Source organism: Phymastichus coffea, unplaced genomic scaffold (assembly GCF_024137745.1).
Source record: "Phymastichus coffea isolate CEN01 unplaced genomic scaffold, Cenicafe_Pcof_1.1 PCOF00234, whole genome shotgun sequence".
NCBI classification, from domain to species: Eukaryota; Metazoa; Arthropoda; class Insecta; order Hymenoptera; family Eulophidae; genus Phymastichus; species Phymastichus coffea.
In genome coordinates, this window is record NW_026707045.1 from 9050 (window position 1) to 22238 (window position 13189).

General features: G+C 46.3%; 2 protein-coding genes across 2 annotated transcripts; both read left to right on the plus strand.

The window, feature by feature from the left end:
* The first annotated feature begins 525 nt into the window (after nt 1-525).
* On the plus strand, nt 526-4636 carry LOC131674360 (C3 and PZP-like alpha-2-macroglobulin domain-containing protein 8). Its single transcript, XM_058952987.1, is given in 7 exon segments — nt 526-815; nt 2436-2572; nt 2628-2752; nt 2835-2940; nt 2943-2976; nt 3335-3582; nt 3674-4636. Coding segments are annotated over 7 exon segments (888 nt in total). The 5' UTR covers nt 526-805; the 3' UTR covers nt 3902-4636.
* A 1599-nt stretch (nt 4637-6235) lies between these two features.
* LOC131674351 (centrosomal and chromosomal factor-like) lies at nt 6236-8321 on the plus strand. Its single transcript, XM_058952968.1, has 2 exons — nt 6236-7756; nt 7872-8321. Exons 1-2 carry the CDS (start codon nt 6826-6828, stop codon nt 8171-8173), a joined length of 1233 nt encoding a protein of 410 aa, XP_058808951.1. The 5' UTR covers nt 6236-6825; the 3' UTR covers nt 8174-8321.
* The last annotated feature ends 4868 nt before the right edge of the window (nt 8322-13189 follow it).

Here is a 13189-nt window from a genome sequence, read left to right on the forward strand (position 1 = left end):
TGTAATTATCTTATTGCACATATATACAATTGATATATCATATATGTATAGCTGCATGTTAGTACTTGTGACGCCATCTATTGGCATATACCGTAAAATTGCTTTTTAAACTATATAATCTTCCATCTTCTTGAGTTACCTGCATTACACGTTACGTGCATTAATTATATAATATTTATTAACGATAGATTATCGTTTAGAATTCCAGAAATAAATATTCTATCGCGTGTAGAGAAATTAATGTTTGAACAGTATTGCGCAAAGTCGTCGCTCGTGATTGAAATTAATACAGCGTAAAATGAAGTCTGTGTGTGGCTTTTAAAAAATGAATGTTAAAAAACGAATGTGGAAGCTATTTGGAATGGAAGAAGCGTACAGGAGAGAGCGTACGGATTGATCGCTTCAGCAAGCTTGGCAACCTTGAGCGAGAGCTTTGAGTAGGAAAAAGGAAGGAGAGAGAGAGAGGACAGGGACGATTGTCGACTGCGAAATTGCGAATAGTTAGGTGCAGTAGCAGCTATGCGGGCGTTGGATTATAAGTTAACTACAGATGCACGAACGTACTCACACTGACAACGGAAATTGAAGACGTTCGTTTTAGGCTCGAGTGTTGCTAGGCCATTTTCGCTGCCGCAGATATTCCGAATCGACTGTACCGACTGAACTACAGTCGGCTGCTACGTTACGAGTTGTGCGGAGTTTTGCTTCAGTCAGTTCAGTTCGCGAGAAGCTCTTGGGTTGGACGCAACGTCGCCGAAAATTAATCGCTGTAGACATCAGTTAACGTGATTCTACATAATTAATCATGGCTATTTGTAAGTGTTCTCTTGGCTCCTGCATGCTTTGGTTTATTAATGCATTCGTTCGCGTAAATCCTAACTTATTTATCGAGCAATGAATTGTTTAAAAAGTACCGATTTCCGTGTGCGGTCCGCCATTAGTGACGCATATCTATCACGAATAACTCTACGTGACCTTCGCATTGCTGTTTCCCTTTTTTCACCTACTTGTCAATAAACACACAAGGTATACGTACTCCAAAATACTTTTACTACCGAAACAGCTCTTGTACTAGCAGTATAAATCCTTGGGGGAAATCCGTTACAACAGCGACACACACTTCTTTATTTTCGAGCACAGCTGCAATCTCAGGTTTTTACGTACAAAGGTTACGCGAGCTCTGTGAAAGAGATCGATCGAGAAAAGGGCGCCGGCAGCAGCAGTAGCAGCGCAGCACCCATGAATCAGTGTTGCTGTATTACGGGGTGCGACTTGGTGGCGCGCGCTGGATTTAATTTTTATTTCCGAGCGCATGCCAAAAATATGTACATAATTTTGTTTTCCGCTCTCTCTTTCTCTTGTCGGCGAAAGAAATCTATCGGCTTTCGCCGGTACATTCCCAACGCTTACGTGCGCGAACAAGCAGCTCCTCGAGGCTTACGAAAATAGCCACTTTGCGTGCTCGCTGATATAGGTGACAAGGTATTAGGCGGGGTTCGTGCACCGCGCGCGTTACGGTGCTCTATCGCTCGCATTAATGAAAGCGACCCCGGCCGATTTCGCAATCGCGAATTTCTTTTTTCGCCGATTACGCACATCGACTTGTATGCGTCGTGGCTGTATTCTTTTCTTTTTTCAAAGACAATTTGGTGGAGAATCCAATCAGCTTCTGCGCTCGTGCTTGCGAGAAAAGCGCAAATAATTAACGCGAGTGCAGCTCTCTACCCTCGGGCGATAAATAATGGCTCGAGCATGGAAGGCACGCTGCTTTTTTATCTGTCCGAGCAAATCACGTCAAGAATTTTCATCGATCGCATAGCAAACGCCGCGCGTTATATTTTTTCACGAGATCGCGCGCGTATTGATCCTTCGGAAAAGAGGTTCTCGCGGATCGCGGTAATCTTAGACGCGCATTTATATGTGCGTTGTCGAGCGCGATTTCGAGATCCGACGACGCAGTCTCGACTACTTAGTCCTAATAATATTATTGCCGTTAAGCTCAGCGATGATCTAATCTCTCTCTTGCCGCATCGCTCGCTCCTCCAAAGTTTCTAATGAACTTTTATTCCCTTGCGACCTCGTTGCTGGAACGCCTCGCGACTGCGGTGGGCATCGCATTCTATACAGCGATTCGCAAAACTACTCCAGTCGAGTTCACTTTTGATGCACTTACGTTCTAACGTGTCCTTGAGAGCTTTTAGATTCAGAATAGTAAGTACACTCAAGTTCACTTATATACGAGAGGTAAAGAGAGAGAGAGGGAGACCGCTAATTCCTAATGCATCGTCGCTAATTTCTGGACCGCGCGTAAACACGCGGATCATCGAATCGGCCGTAATAGATATAAATACATATCGTAACGAAGGCGGCTCTCTTCGTGGTTGACGCCCATACGTTCTACATAGCACTCGTACTGATCAATCGCACTTCGACAGCACTTACGACCGAGGACAAGTTGGAGTATCAGTTCTACCCGGTGACCGGTGGACAAATTCAATTCCGTGTCAAAGCTCCGCACGACGCTCACATCACGCTCACCACTGGACCTTTCGAGAACAATCCTATGTGGGAGGTAAGCTTCTTCGGTGTTCACGCTGAGCGCTCGAGCTAATTTTGCGCGCTCGCAGGTATTTATCGGCGGCTGGAAAAACTCGAAATCGGTGATCCGCAAGAACCGTACGAAACCCGACGTGACCGAGGTTAACACGTTCGATTTTCTCTCTTCTAACGAATACCGTGGCTTCTGGATCAGGTAAAGAAAATAATACGCCTGTAGCTTTTCAAGGTGTACGCGCGTACGTGCGCATTGTGATTTATTGTACATTGCGTTTCAGATGGAGCGGCGGATATCTGACCGTGGGTAAAGAGGGCGAATTTGAGCCTTTTATGAGTTACGTCGATCCTGATCCATTTGATATTGGCTACTTTGGTGTCTGCACGGCGGCTGGGGTGCTACTGGCGAGTGGCTTATCGAAGGTAATTCGGCGTTTGATTCTCTTCTACGTATAACACTGAGTGGATATTTTAAGACCAGAACAATTGTTCTTATCGTTAAAATCTCATGGACATTTAATTTCTCTTTGTTATATGACGTGATGCAGAAAGATGCGTCGGCGGACAAGATGGGTCTTGTACGTAAATTTGTCTGAAGTTTGATTAATCGTCTTTCGTTAATAGCGTTGCTGTGTGCAAGCTCGCTTATTAAAAAAGAAACACACATATACACTCACATTAACGTTTAACTGCGTATGTTTGAAAAAAAGTAGATAAGCTAAGCTTTTATTAAGTACATTTGGAGATTTGCAGCTAATATCGCAATTCCACTTATGTTCAGATCCAGGGCAGCCAGAACCATCGGCACCATCCGCATATCAGGTGGGCAGCAGTATTGGTACTGCCTGGCTGGATGCCGCGTCCGGTGCGATACCTCCCGATGCTGTGGTAGGTGGTGAAGACGACGAGCCATTCTACGTAGGCCGAGCTACACACGAAGGTGCAACATTGCCCGGGAAGGTCAAACCGAGCCACGGAGTTTGTTATGTTCCGTGGGGTGGCGCCGAGCACGCCAAGGACAATTACCAGGTAAAATTATTTTCATGCGACTTTTGCTCCGTCGTGCAGAAATCAAGTTACGGCAGCTGTAACAGGTAACAGCTGTAACCTCGCTTCGCAGGTGCTGTGCGGATGCAATCCGATTTGGGTGCCAGTGAGCGGCAACAATATCCCACCGAATGCGATCCCATCTGGCGAGAGCGAAGACGGGGAGACATTGTTTGTCGGGCGTGTCAACCATGAAGGTACTTTGACGATTGGCAAGATACAGCCCAGCCATGGCACTTGTTACATACCTTATGCTGGGCAGGAGTTATCTTTCACCGACTACGAAGTCCTCACAAGTTAAAGCTGCCGATAGCCTGCGTTTAAGTAAACTGCAATTGTCGCTGCATCCTTGTAACACTGTCTCAGCTCTTATTAGTTTGTTTGCTTTCATGTCGGCTTACGTTATATTCCAACCATACATACGCATACACATACACATACACACACACATACATATACATATACATACACATACACCTAGCTTCTTCCTTCCTATTATAATACTTCCCGTCGAGAAAACTTGTCAGGGGCACTGCTTCGAGTACTTGTTCATTCCAACATTGATTGTTCGGTTATTATATTTTATTTATATTCAAAGCACCACACGCCAAAGCCTTCAACTATCTATTTCATGGAGAAAAGCTATACACTACACCGACAATGTATTTCGCGCAAACTGTGATTCTTTCTAGATCTGAAATTTAAGGTTATATTACAGATATTATGTACTCAATATGCCTTAACCGTACTATTGTAACGCCTAAATTATTATGTACGTCAATTGATCACCAACCATAGCTGTACAATTTATTGAGTGATGGATTCTCGTGAAAGTCGCACTAATTATATGATACAGCGGTATGCATGTTTAATTATAATCAATTCAATCCGTCGACGAACGCGAATCTGAGATATTATATTATTATAAATATCGTTATGCATTTGGCTGGACTATGAATGCGTCTATTATATATACAAAGCCTTTTTATAAATTATATTTTTGATCATTGTACGCTTGCAATAAAAACTTATCTGGACTAAATTTTTCCTTTTTCAGTCAAGGCTCATTGCTTTTTTATATAAACAATGAGTATTACTGTTTTAATGGCGTATTACTTGAAAATTCCATTTTCCGTGGTATAATAAAAACCATTTTGCGTATATACGAATAAAAAGAATGCACGTCCAACGTGAATTGAAGGCGCGACAGAATGCGCCTCGAACTTCTGCACGTGTGTTCGCATTCTTTGAACGAGTAATTCGTCGATGTGTGTAATGAAGCAACATTGTAAGCGTCGTCTCGTTGCAATTTGTCGCTTTAGCGTATAACGAAACGCAAGTTTTCGAGCTTCGCTTTATTGGCAACAGGTGGGCGTTCGCGAGGCACATATACATACTCGGATCATAATAAATGCCAGAACCGTATGGGTATTGGAGAAAAATGTGTTTGCGTAGGTTACATGTCGCAGGCTTTATATTATTCGAATTGCCATCGAGGGCCAGAACTATTGCTGTGTTTGTTTAGGATATCTCAGAGCGAACTTACAAGTCGAATGTTATATTCAGAGTTTAGGACGCTCTTTGCAAATTCGGCAATATCGGTCAATGAAGAGATTCAATTTGCAGTCTATACTCGACAACTTGTAAGCTTTACGAGAAGGACCAATTAAACGCATTGATATTACGACAGATGGGAACAGCAACACATTACACAGAGCGCCGAGTAAATCGTGCGCACTGAGCAAGCGTAATTCGGAGAGCTCGATAGGTGCGACACTGCGACACACATACACAAAAATTGAGGTCTCGGAAAGTGGAAATACCGGCGGGATACAGACAAGTGAAAAGACCAGTAGGGGGCTGCGTTTATACTGTTCCTCTGTTCTCAGAAATTTGGTGCACGGTGCGTGCATTCAAACCAGAATTTGCTTCGCGTGTGGAAAGACGAGAGAGAGGAGGGCAACCGCGGTAGCGACAGAAGCACAAAGAGAGAGAGAGAGAGAGAGAGAGAGAGAGCGAGAAGGGGGGAGAAAGAGAGAGAAATCAGTCGCGGTTGAAATTTCAGCTGCGTCTCTCCCGAGAAAAAATAACGAGATCTTCCGTCGACGAACGCGAAAAATCTATGCGGTACAACTAAATAAACCAGCCTAAAGACGGATGAGTTATAAGCGCAGGGTGCGAATATTTGGAAAAGATTCGACCTCAACATCTGTCTTATAGTGGCATTCATTATATACCGTAAATATTATTCGATGCAGGTGCATCTAGCAGACTACACATAATTGTCAAGGCTTAAACAATGATCATCACATTCCCTTTGTCTCTTTGAAAGCTTTCAATCGTGTTCAAGCCATTACAAATCTTGCGAATGTTTATCAGCTTAGTAAAGATCGCTAAAAGCGAATCAAGCGCGAATGAGCGTTCTTTCTCGAGCAGCAGAGCGTGAACTGGAGATTCGGGAGGTCTGGCGCAGATGCGCAGAGAAACCGCGCCGCCCCTCCACGGGCGCTAATTAATCCATTCGACTGCAACCTGCCCCTTCGGCCTGCATATACATATATATATATATATATATATATATATATATGTGTGTGTGTGCGCGCGCGCGCGTGTGTGTGTGTGTGTGCGAGTGAATGTGCGTTATATCTATGTCTATATCGCGTGCGCACACACGGATATTGTCGAGACTCGACAAGGCTCTCGCTCCCTCTCACGGCCCACGAAGTCGTGCAGCTGAGTGGCGCGCCGGTGGTGGTGTGCGGCGAGCGGCGAACGGCTAGGAAGGCTGGCCGACGGCCTCTCGCGCGCACAGGCAGACACATACGACTCGCGGTGCGGTGCACGCAGCGAAAGCGAACGGCGCGAGAGCGGGCGGAATCGACGTCCCTCGCTGGCAGGCGGCGCGTACAGGGAGGAGAGGGGGAGTCGAGCGAGCGCGCAGCGACCTACCCGGCAGACGGTGTCGCCAGTCGTGCCTCGAGCTGCCTCTCGAGAGCTGCGCCTCGACGATACGCGATCGCGAGCGCACTCTCTGCCTCCATCTCTGTCCGTCTGTCTCTGCTTCGCGGTCAACGAGTGCGCGCTCGGCGTTCGCTGTGCCCCGTGGCCATGAAGCAGCAGCAGCGAGCGCCGCGACAACAGCAGCAGCAGACCGCAGCGCGAGTCGTCGGCAGCGCCAGCGCCAGAGCCTCGCCGACGAGGGCTAGGATGAGCAACTAAGTAAACATGGCCGCAGCCTGCTTCGAGCGGAAGCTCGGCGAGGTCCTGCTGGTGCAGGGCGGCGGCAGCGGGAAGCCCACGGCAGCGCTGCAGCCGGCGCTGCCCCCCGCACACCTCCACCAGCACCAGCACCAGCACCTGGCGCAGCCCCAGCCGCCGCGCCAGATACCCTACCACCTGCAGAACCAGTCGCTGCTGTTCCTTTCGCCGCAGCAGCAGGCCAAGCGCCTGGAGTTCGAGCGCGCGCTCAAGGCGGCGGGCGCGAGCGCGACGACGGCGCCTAGCGCCGCCAAGGACTACTCGCAGCCGCTGCACGTGGACTGCAGTGTGGAGTACGAGCTGCCGTCGCAGGCCAAGCCGCCGCCCGGCCTGCAGGGCGAGCCGCTGCTCATGATCCACCCGAGCTACTACCGGCGGGCCGAGCGCGAGCGCCGCACCACCTTCGTCAACAACCTGCCGGCCGCGGCGGCGGCGCCGACCTCGGGCCGCGGGCAGCGCGCCGCCGGCGCCGCCTCGTCCTCGACCTGCTCGACGTCGGCGGCCAAGAGCGGCCGCGCCGCGGCGGCCCGTGTGCGCAGCACCGTCGTGCCGCCGTCGCTGCCCACCGCCGCGGTTGCGCCCGGGCCGCCGCTCGTCGTGGATGACCCCGCGGCCACGGCGGCGGCCGCCGCCATCCTCAAGAGCTGCAGCGCCACCGCCGGCCTCTACTCCCACCAGTACTTCCAGCCGACGGCCGCGACGACGAGCCAGCAGCCGCAGCAGAAGCCGCACACCGCCTCGTACGGGCCCAGCCTGGCCAGGCAGTCGCAGCAGCAGCAGCAGCAGCAGCCACAGTCACAGCCACAGCCACAGCCACAGCCGCAGCCACAGCCGCAGCAACAGCAGCAACAGCAGCAACAGCAGCAGCAGCAGCAGCAGCAGCAGCAGCAGCAGCAGCCGCAGCCGCAGCCGCCGCCACCACTGCACCACCACCACTATTCGCAGAGTCTGCTGCATCCGTACAAGCGCGTCGCAGCCAGCGCGACAGGGCGCCGGTCAGCGTTCCGGCCTCAAATCCGCCTCGGTAGCGACGTCCTCCTCCGCTGTTTCGTCGACCGCCGCCACGCTGCCTGCCTACGGCCTTTACCCGCAGCGCTACCCGCACCAGCAGCTCCACACGCACCATCTCGCCGCTGCCGCCGCCGCCGCTGCCGCCGCCGCCAGCCATCCACAGCAGCCGCAGCCGATGCCGCCGCAGCAGCAGTTCGCCGTGCACGCGCTGCAGCGCCAGCCCTCGACGCTGCTCACTGCCAACCCGGCCTTCTTCGAGCCACCGCCGCTCTACCATCACCACGCTCTTCTACCTCAAAGCTAAGCAAAACACCGGCACCACACACGCGCCCTCGCTCGCTCGCTCCTGCCTCTCTTACTCCGCGACCCGAGCAACCGTCTTCTTCTTGGCGAAAAACGTGCCGCACGTCGATTGTACGCGGCGCGATGTTCCTATAGGTACCAGCTCTCTCTCTCTCTCTCTCTCTCACTCTCCTCTATTTACTTATTTATTTAATTACTCGGAGGCGCCACCAGAGAGATGAAATTTCAGCAGCTTCTATATATAAACGTGCACTCTGCTCTCTTTCTTGCTCTCTCTTTCGTTCTCTCTCTCTCTCTCTCTCTCTCTCTGTGCCGTCGATTGACAGCCCTCTTGCGATATCGACATTCGGTATGGCAGCCTCCTCGTTTAATAGCCTTTTTAGAGCCTCGCGAGTGTTGGAGACGAGCGCCAGAAGCCAAATCGTATGGATTCGCGCTATCGACCCTATACCGCCATGCCACGCGTAGAATCCGATTTCACGGGCGGCTTCTACTTGCAGCTCCATCAGCGATTCTCTCTCGCTCTCTCTCTCTCTTTCTCTCTTTCTCTCGCTCCCCCCTTTCTCTCTTTTCCTTTTTTTTTTGCACGGAGCGAGCTGTCGTTCGGACGAGCGAGACCCATATGCGGGCGCATCGCGCGCACTTTAATCAACGATGAGGATCACGCCTCCCTTTCGCCCACATTTCTCTCTCGCGTCTCTTGCTCGTCCCGTTGGCTTTCCTTTCGAACCGCACCGACACACACACACACACACACACACACACACACACACACACACACACACACACACACACACACACACACGGACACGGACACGGACACGGACACCGCGAACCTGATAACACCAAAACAGCACTGCAACCGCAAGCTCGCTGTAACAAAACGATCAATTTAGGCTATAGGTAACAACGCAAAGCGCTAACGACTCGAAACGCACGAAGCGCAACGACGACGATGCTCCGCTGCACTCGTACCGCACGTATATTGTAATGTTATTGATTCGGACGAACGAGCGGAGGACAGCTGTATCCCGCGAGGTCATAATCGAACTCAACGGTGAGACGACCATGCGGCTCGATATTTTACTCAGTGGACGAGCTCACGACGGTCAAACGCGCAAAGCCCCCCCTCCCCCCTCCCGACGATTGCACTCGTGCGTTCTTTTCTTTTGCTTTCGCGCTGAACACTGTGATCTTCGTCGGTTTTGTTTTCTGCTCCCAGCAGTTCGCATTATTTCTTTTCCAAGACTTATCCTTATTTTTCAGTAGAGCACACGCGCGACTGAAAAGAGCGTCTCGCGCGAAAATCGAGACGCGACGTTCCAATTTCGAGGTGAATTCGGTACGACGTAGCGATTGTAACGCATGTACCGATAAATTTGCGTGCGAACGAGGTGTACGTATGAGTGAGACGATGAAATGCGAGAAAATTAAAGGAGTAAGACGATGTTAATGACGAAACGCTCTTTGTACATTTTATACGTGTATATATTGTAGTTAGACTGTATGATAAAGAAGATAATGAAACATTATAACAAAGCGAGAAAGCAAAACAGAAAAAGATAACGAACACCCACATGCATGGGAGATCCTCCAAGAACTGATAAATTAAGGAGGATGCACGCACGAGAGGACCGAAGTAGCAGGTTCGTTTGATTCGAATTCTATAAGTTGAACGATATATATGTATATATATATATATATATATATATATATATATATATATATATATACATATATCGTAAGAGATTGTGGCGACCGAACGAAGCTGCGTGAAAACACTGTAGCGACTGAAAACGCGTGCGACTCGTGAGGTATATATGTTTTTTGCTGTCAGCCCATCAACTTCCGTGAAAGACAAATAATAAATATCATCTTGCATATTTACAATGATAATGTTATTGTCATCGTGCGTAAGGGCTTTTACATTTTTTTATTTAATTGATCCTCAACACACTTGACGGCTTTTTGTTACGCGTTCGAAACTGGCTGGACAAGGCGAAACGACTTCATCATTATACTTTGGCATGTTCACCGGCAAAAGTTGTACACGTGCGTTTGGCGGATCGATAGCTTATACTTTTCGAATGGGCTGTGTTACAAACGTCGAAATGTCCTCGACTATTTCTCTACGCTTTTTTATCGTTAATTCGTTTGTTTTGTTCGGGTGTAGCTATCGTTCTGTCCGAGCGCGTGCGCGCGAGGCAAAATATATGGAACTCAACGGCGCCTATCGCCGATCCGAGCGCGCCAATTGTAAATAACGACGATGTTCTATCGTTCGACTTCCTTTTCATTTCGATTTTTTTTTATTTACCTTTTCATTATTCCCGATTTCATGATTTGTTATTATTGCGTGCGTGCGTTCACGTGTACATGCACGCATAGACTGCGATTTTGCGATACTGAAAATGTTAAATATTTTTAAGAATTTTCAATAAAGCTACTTTTTAAAATGAATTGCACTGTGACTCCCGTGTTGATTGCACTGCACCCCACGACGACGTCAATTTTTCGATTTGCAGAGGAGACGACGAGTGAACGTACTATCATCAGATAAGTATATTCGGCGTCGTGGACAACACAATGGATAGATATGCGCATAAAGATTTTCCTCTTCGTGACCTATTGAATTCCCAGCGACATTAGAATGTCAAAATACGGCTGGTCGGTTAGGCAGTCGGTCGAGCCAGATTTCGCCGAGGCACTTTTTGATTTTCAATTTCAAATGACTCGACTCGCCGTTGCTATTGCCAAAGTTCTTTCGTATGAATTTGCTGGCTTGAAAGCACGAAAGAGCGCAAAGCAAGGCGAACGCGTCAGCATTAAATCAAGTATATGATCTTTCTCTACACATCACTCGCACTCAAATGCCTCTGTACCATGTCAGAAGTGCCAATGAGAACTATTTTTCACGAACTTGACTTCGTCTTATCTTGATTGTGCACGCATTTGATCGTAAGTTAATGAAAACACAATAGTCTAGGTCCTAGCTGCGAGATATGCGAATTGGAGTGTGAAAGAAAAAAAAGGACGCAAGAGTTATAGCTATCTCTACATATATAGAGCACTGGCTTGCATGTGACAACTCGATCGATAGTTGCGAACAAGCAATCAACCCTTCGGTTCACTCCGACTAATAGTTTTCTCTTCTGCAGAACTCAAAAGTATCGATCTTGGCAGTACACTTACTTGAACTAATCAAGTGCACCATCTACTACGATTAATTTTTTATTTGTTTCAATGGCAATCGATCCATGAACAATACGCTCGACTGCTCAGGCGCCACCGTTTTATAGATTAAAAAAATTTTATCAGCTTCTGTCCACAAGTCTTCATATACATATATACACGTTAGCAGCAGTAACCAGCAATAGAGAACAACGTATTGAAGACTAAATTTAAGATGAAATGCTATGAAAACAGAGTGACAGCTAAGCAATTCATTGTATTCCAAGCAGCAAGAATTATTGAAAAAATGTTGCTGCAACATACGTTTTGCAACATCTTCAACATTTCCGGCAACCAACAGAAATGTTGTCACAGCGTGCAAAATGATATTCTTACTTGTTTCCAGAACAATGTTACTACATCATTTTTAAGATGCTATTTATAATTTTTCATTTTATAAGGCAGTCTTCGCAATATTTTTACAATATTTTGATAACAAGTTTACGAAACATTGACCTAATCTCGCTATAACCTCTTCTCAATGTTTGACAAGGCATTTTATGCTATAGACCAAAACCTTGATGAAATTAACATTTTTGCAACCAGGTATAAAACGTTGACTCAACATCATTGTAACTATCCTAAAACAAATCAATTTTTGTCGTTAAAAACATTTTGACTACTGACCTAGAAATCGTTTATTTTAGCAGCGTTGCGACGTCGAGTCAACATTTTGCACCTGGTTGCAAAAATGTTGCATGAATGTTGGCCTCTAATAAAATGCTTTGTTTAAAATGAAAAATTGCTTGTAGCAAGATTGGGTCAATGTTTTATAAAATTGTTAAAAAAATGTAAAAATATTGCGCAAAAGCTGTGGCAGAAAATGAAAAATTATAACTAGCATTCCAGAAAACGTTTTGGTAATATTATTCTGGAAATAAAGGCAGACATTTTGAACATGCAGTGGCAACATATCTGCAACATTTTTTTTCGATTGAGGAAAATGTTCACCAATGTTGAAAAATGTTTACAGTTTGAAACAATTTTTGCTGCTTGGAAAATAAAATAACTAACAATCTTAGAGTTAAATATAAAACATGATTCAACCTAAACAAATATTTGTAAACGCAAGTGAAAACTTTTACGCAAAATGTAAGAAAGAAGATACTATAACAATTTGTTTTTAAATAAATCTGCTATTTAGGATACGTTTTCTATTTCTAAAATTTTCTATTTAATATAATTTCATATCTATTCTGTAAGTATATATAAAAATATTACTAAGTCGAATCAAAGCAATAATTAATATTATCTGAAAAAAATATATTCGAATGATATATAATTTGAGCAAATTTATAATGTAGAGTGAAGTGTATTTCAATATATTTAAAATTAATTCTTCAATAAAATCGAGTTTTTGAAATAAATCTCGTTCGAGGAATTTCCTTTTAGATTTTTTACAATGATTCTCTAATATTATTAATTACTCGTAAGTGTGTGATGCAATCAGCAGTGCACAGTTTAAAAATACACATGTTGTCCGGTCTGGATTTGTATGTAGGCGCAAGCGCTATTGCAATCAAAGTAAAGTTAAGAAGCCAAACCAAAGTAACCACACTGTCGCACTGGAGCAAATTAAACATGTTCTTTGACTGAAGGAAGATCTGAATGGCAGAATAATTTTAGCGAGGTGCGAATAGACATTTTCGTGCGATATGCACTACCTAGAGGTTTCCCTGTTAGTATCAACAATCTTATTGATCAATAATCGAATAAACTAAGTTCACTTTCTAACCTTACTTTTGCGGCGTTACATTTTCGTATCACGTGGTTTTTGTCAGTAACA

What these genes read in the sequence shown, in the direction of transcription:
- LOC131674351 (XM_058952968.1), top strand. Translation starts at nt 6,826, where the DNA reads ATGGCCGCAGCCTGCTTCGAGCGGAAGCTCGGCGAGGTCCTGCTGGTG. An exon ending in GCAGCAGCAGCAGCAGCAGC is followed by an intron (nt 7,757 to 7,871) that starts CGCAGCCGCAGC and finishes GTTCCGGCCTCA; the next exon opens with AATCCGCCTCGGTAGCGACG.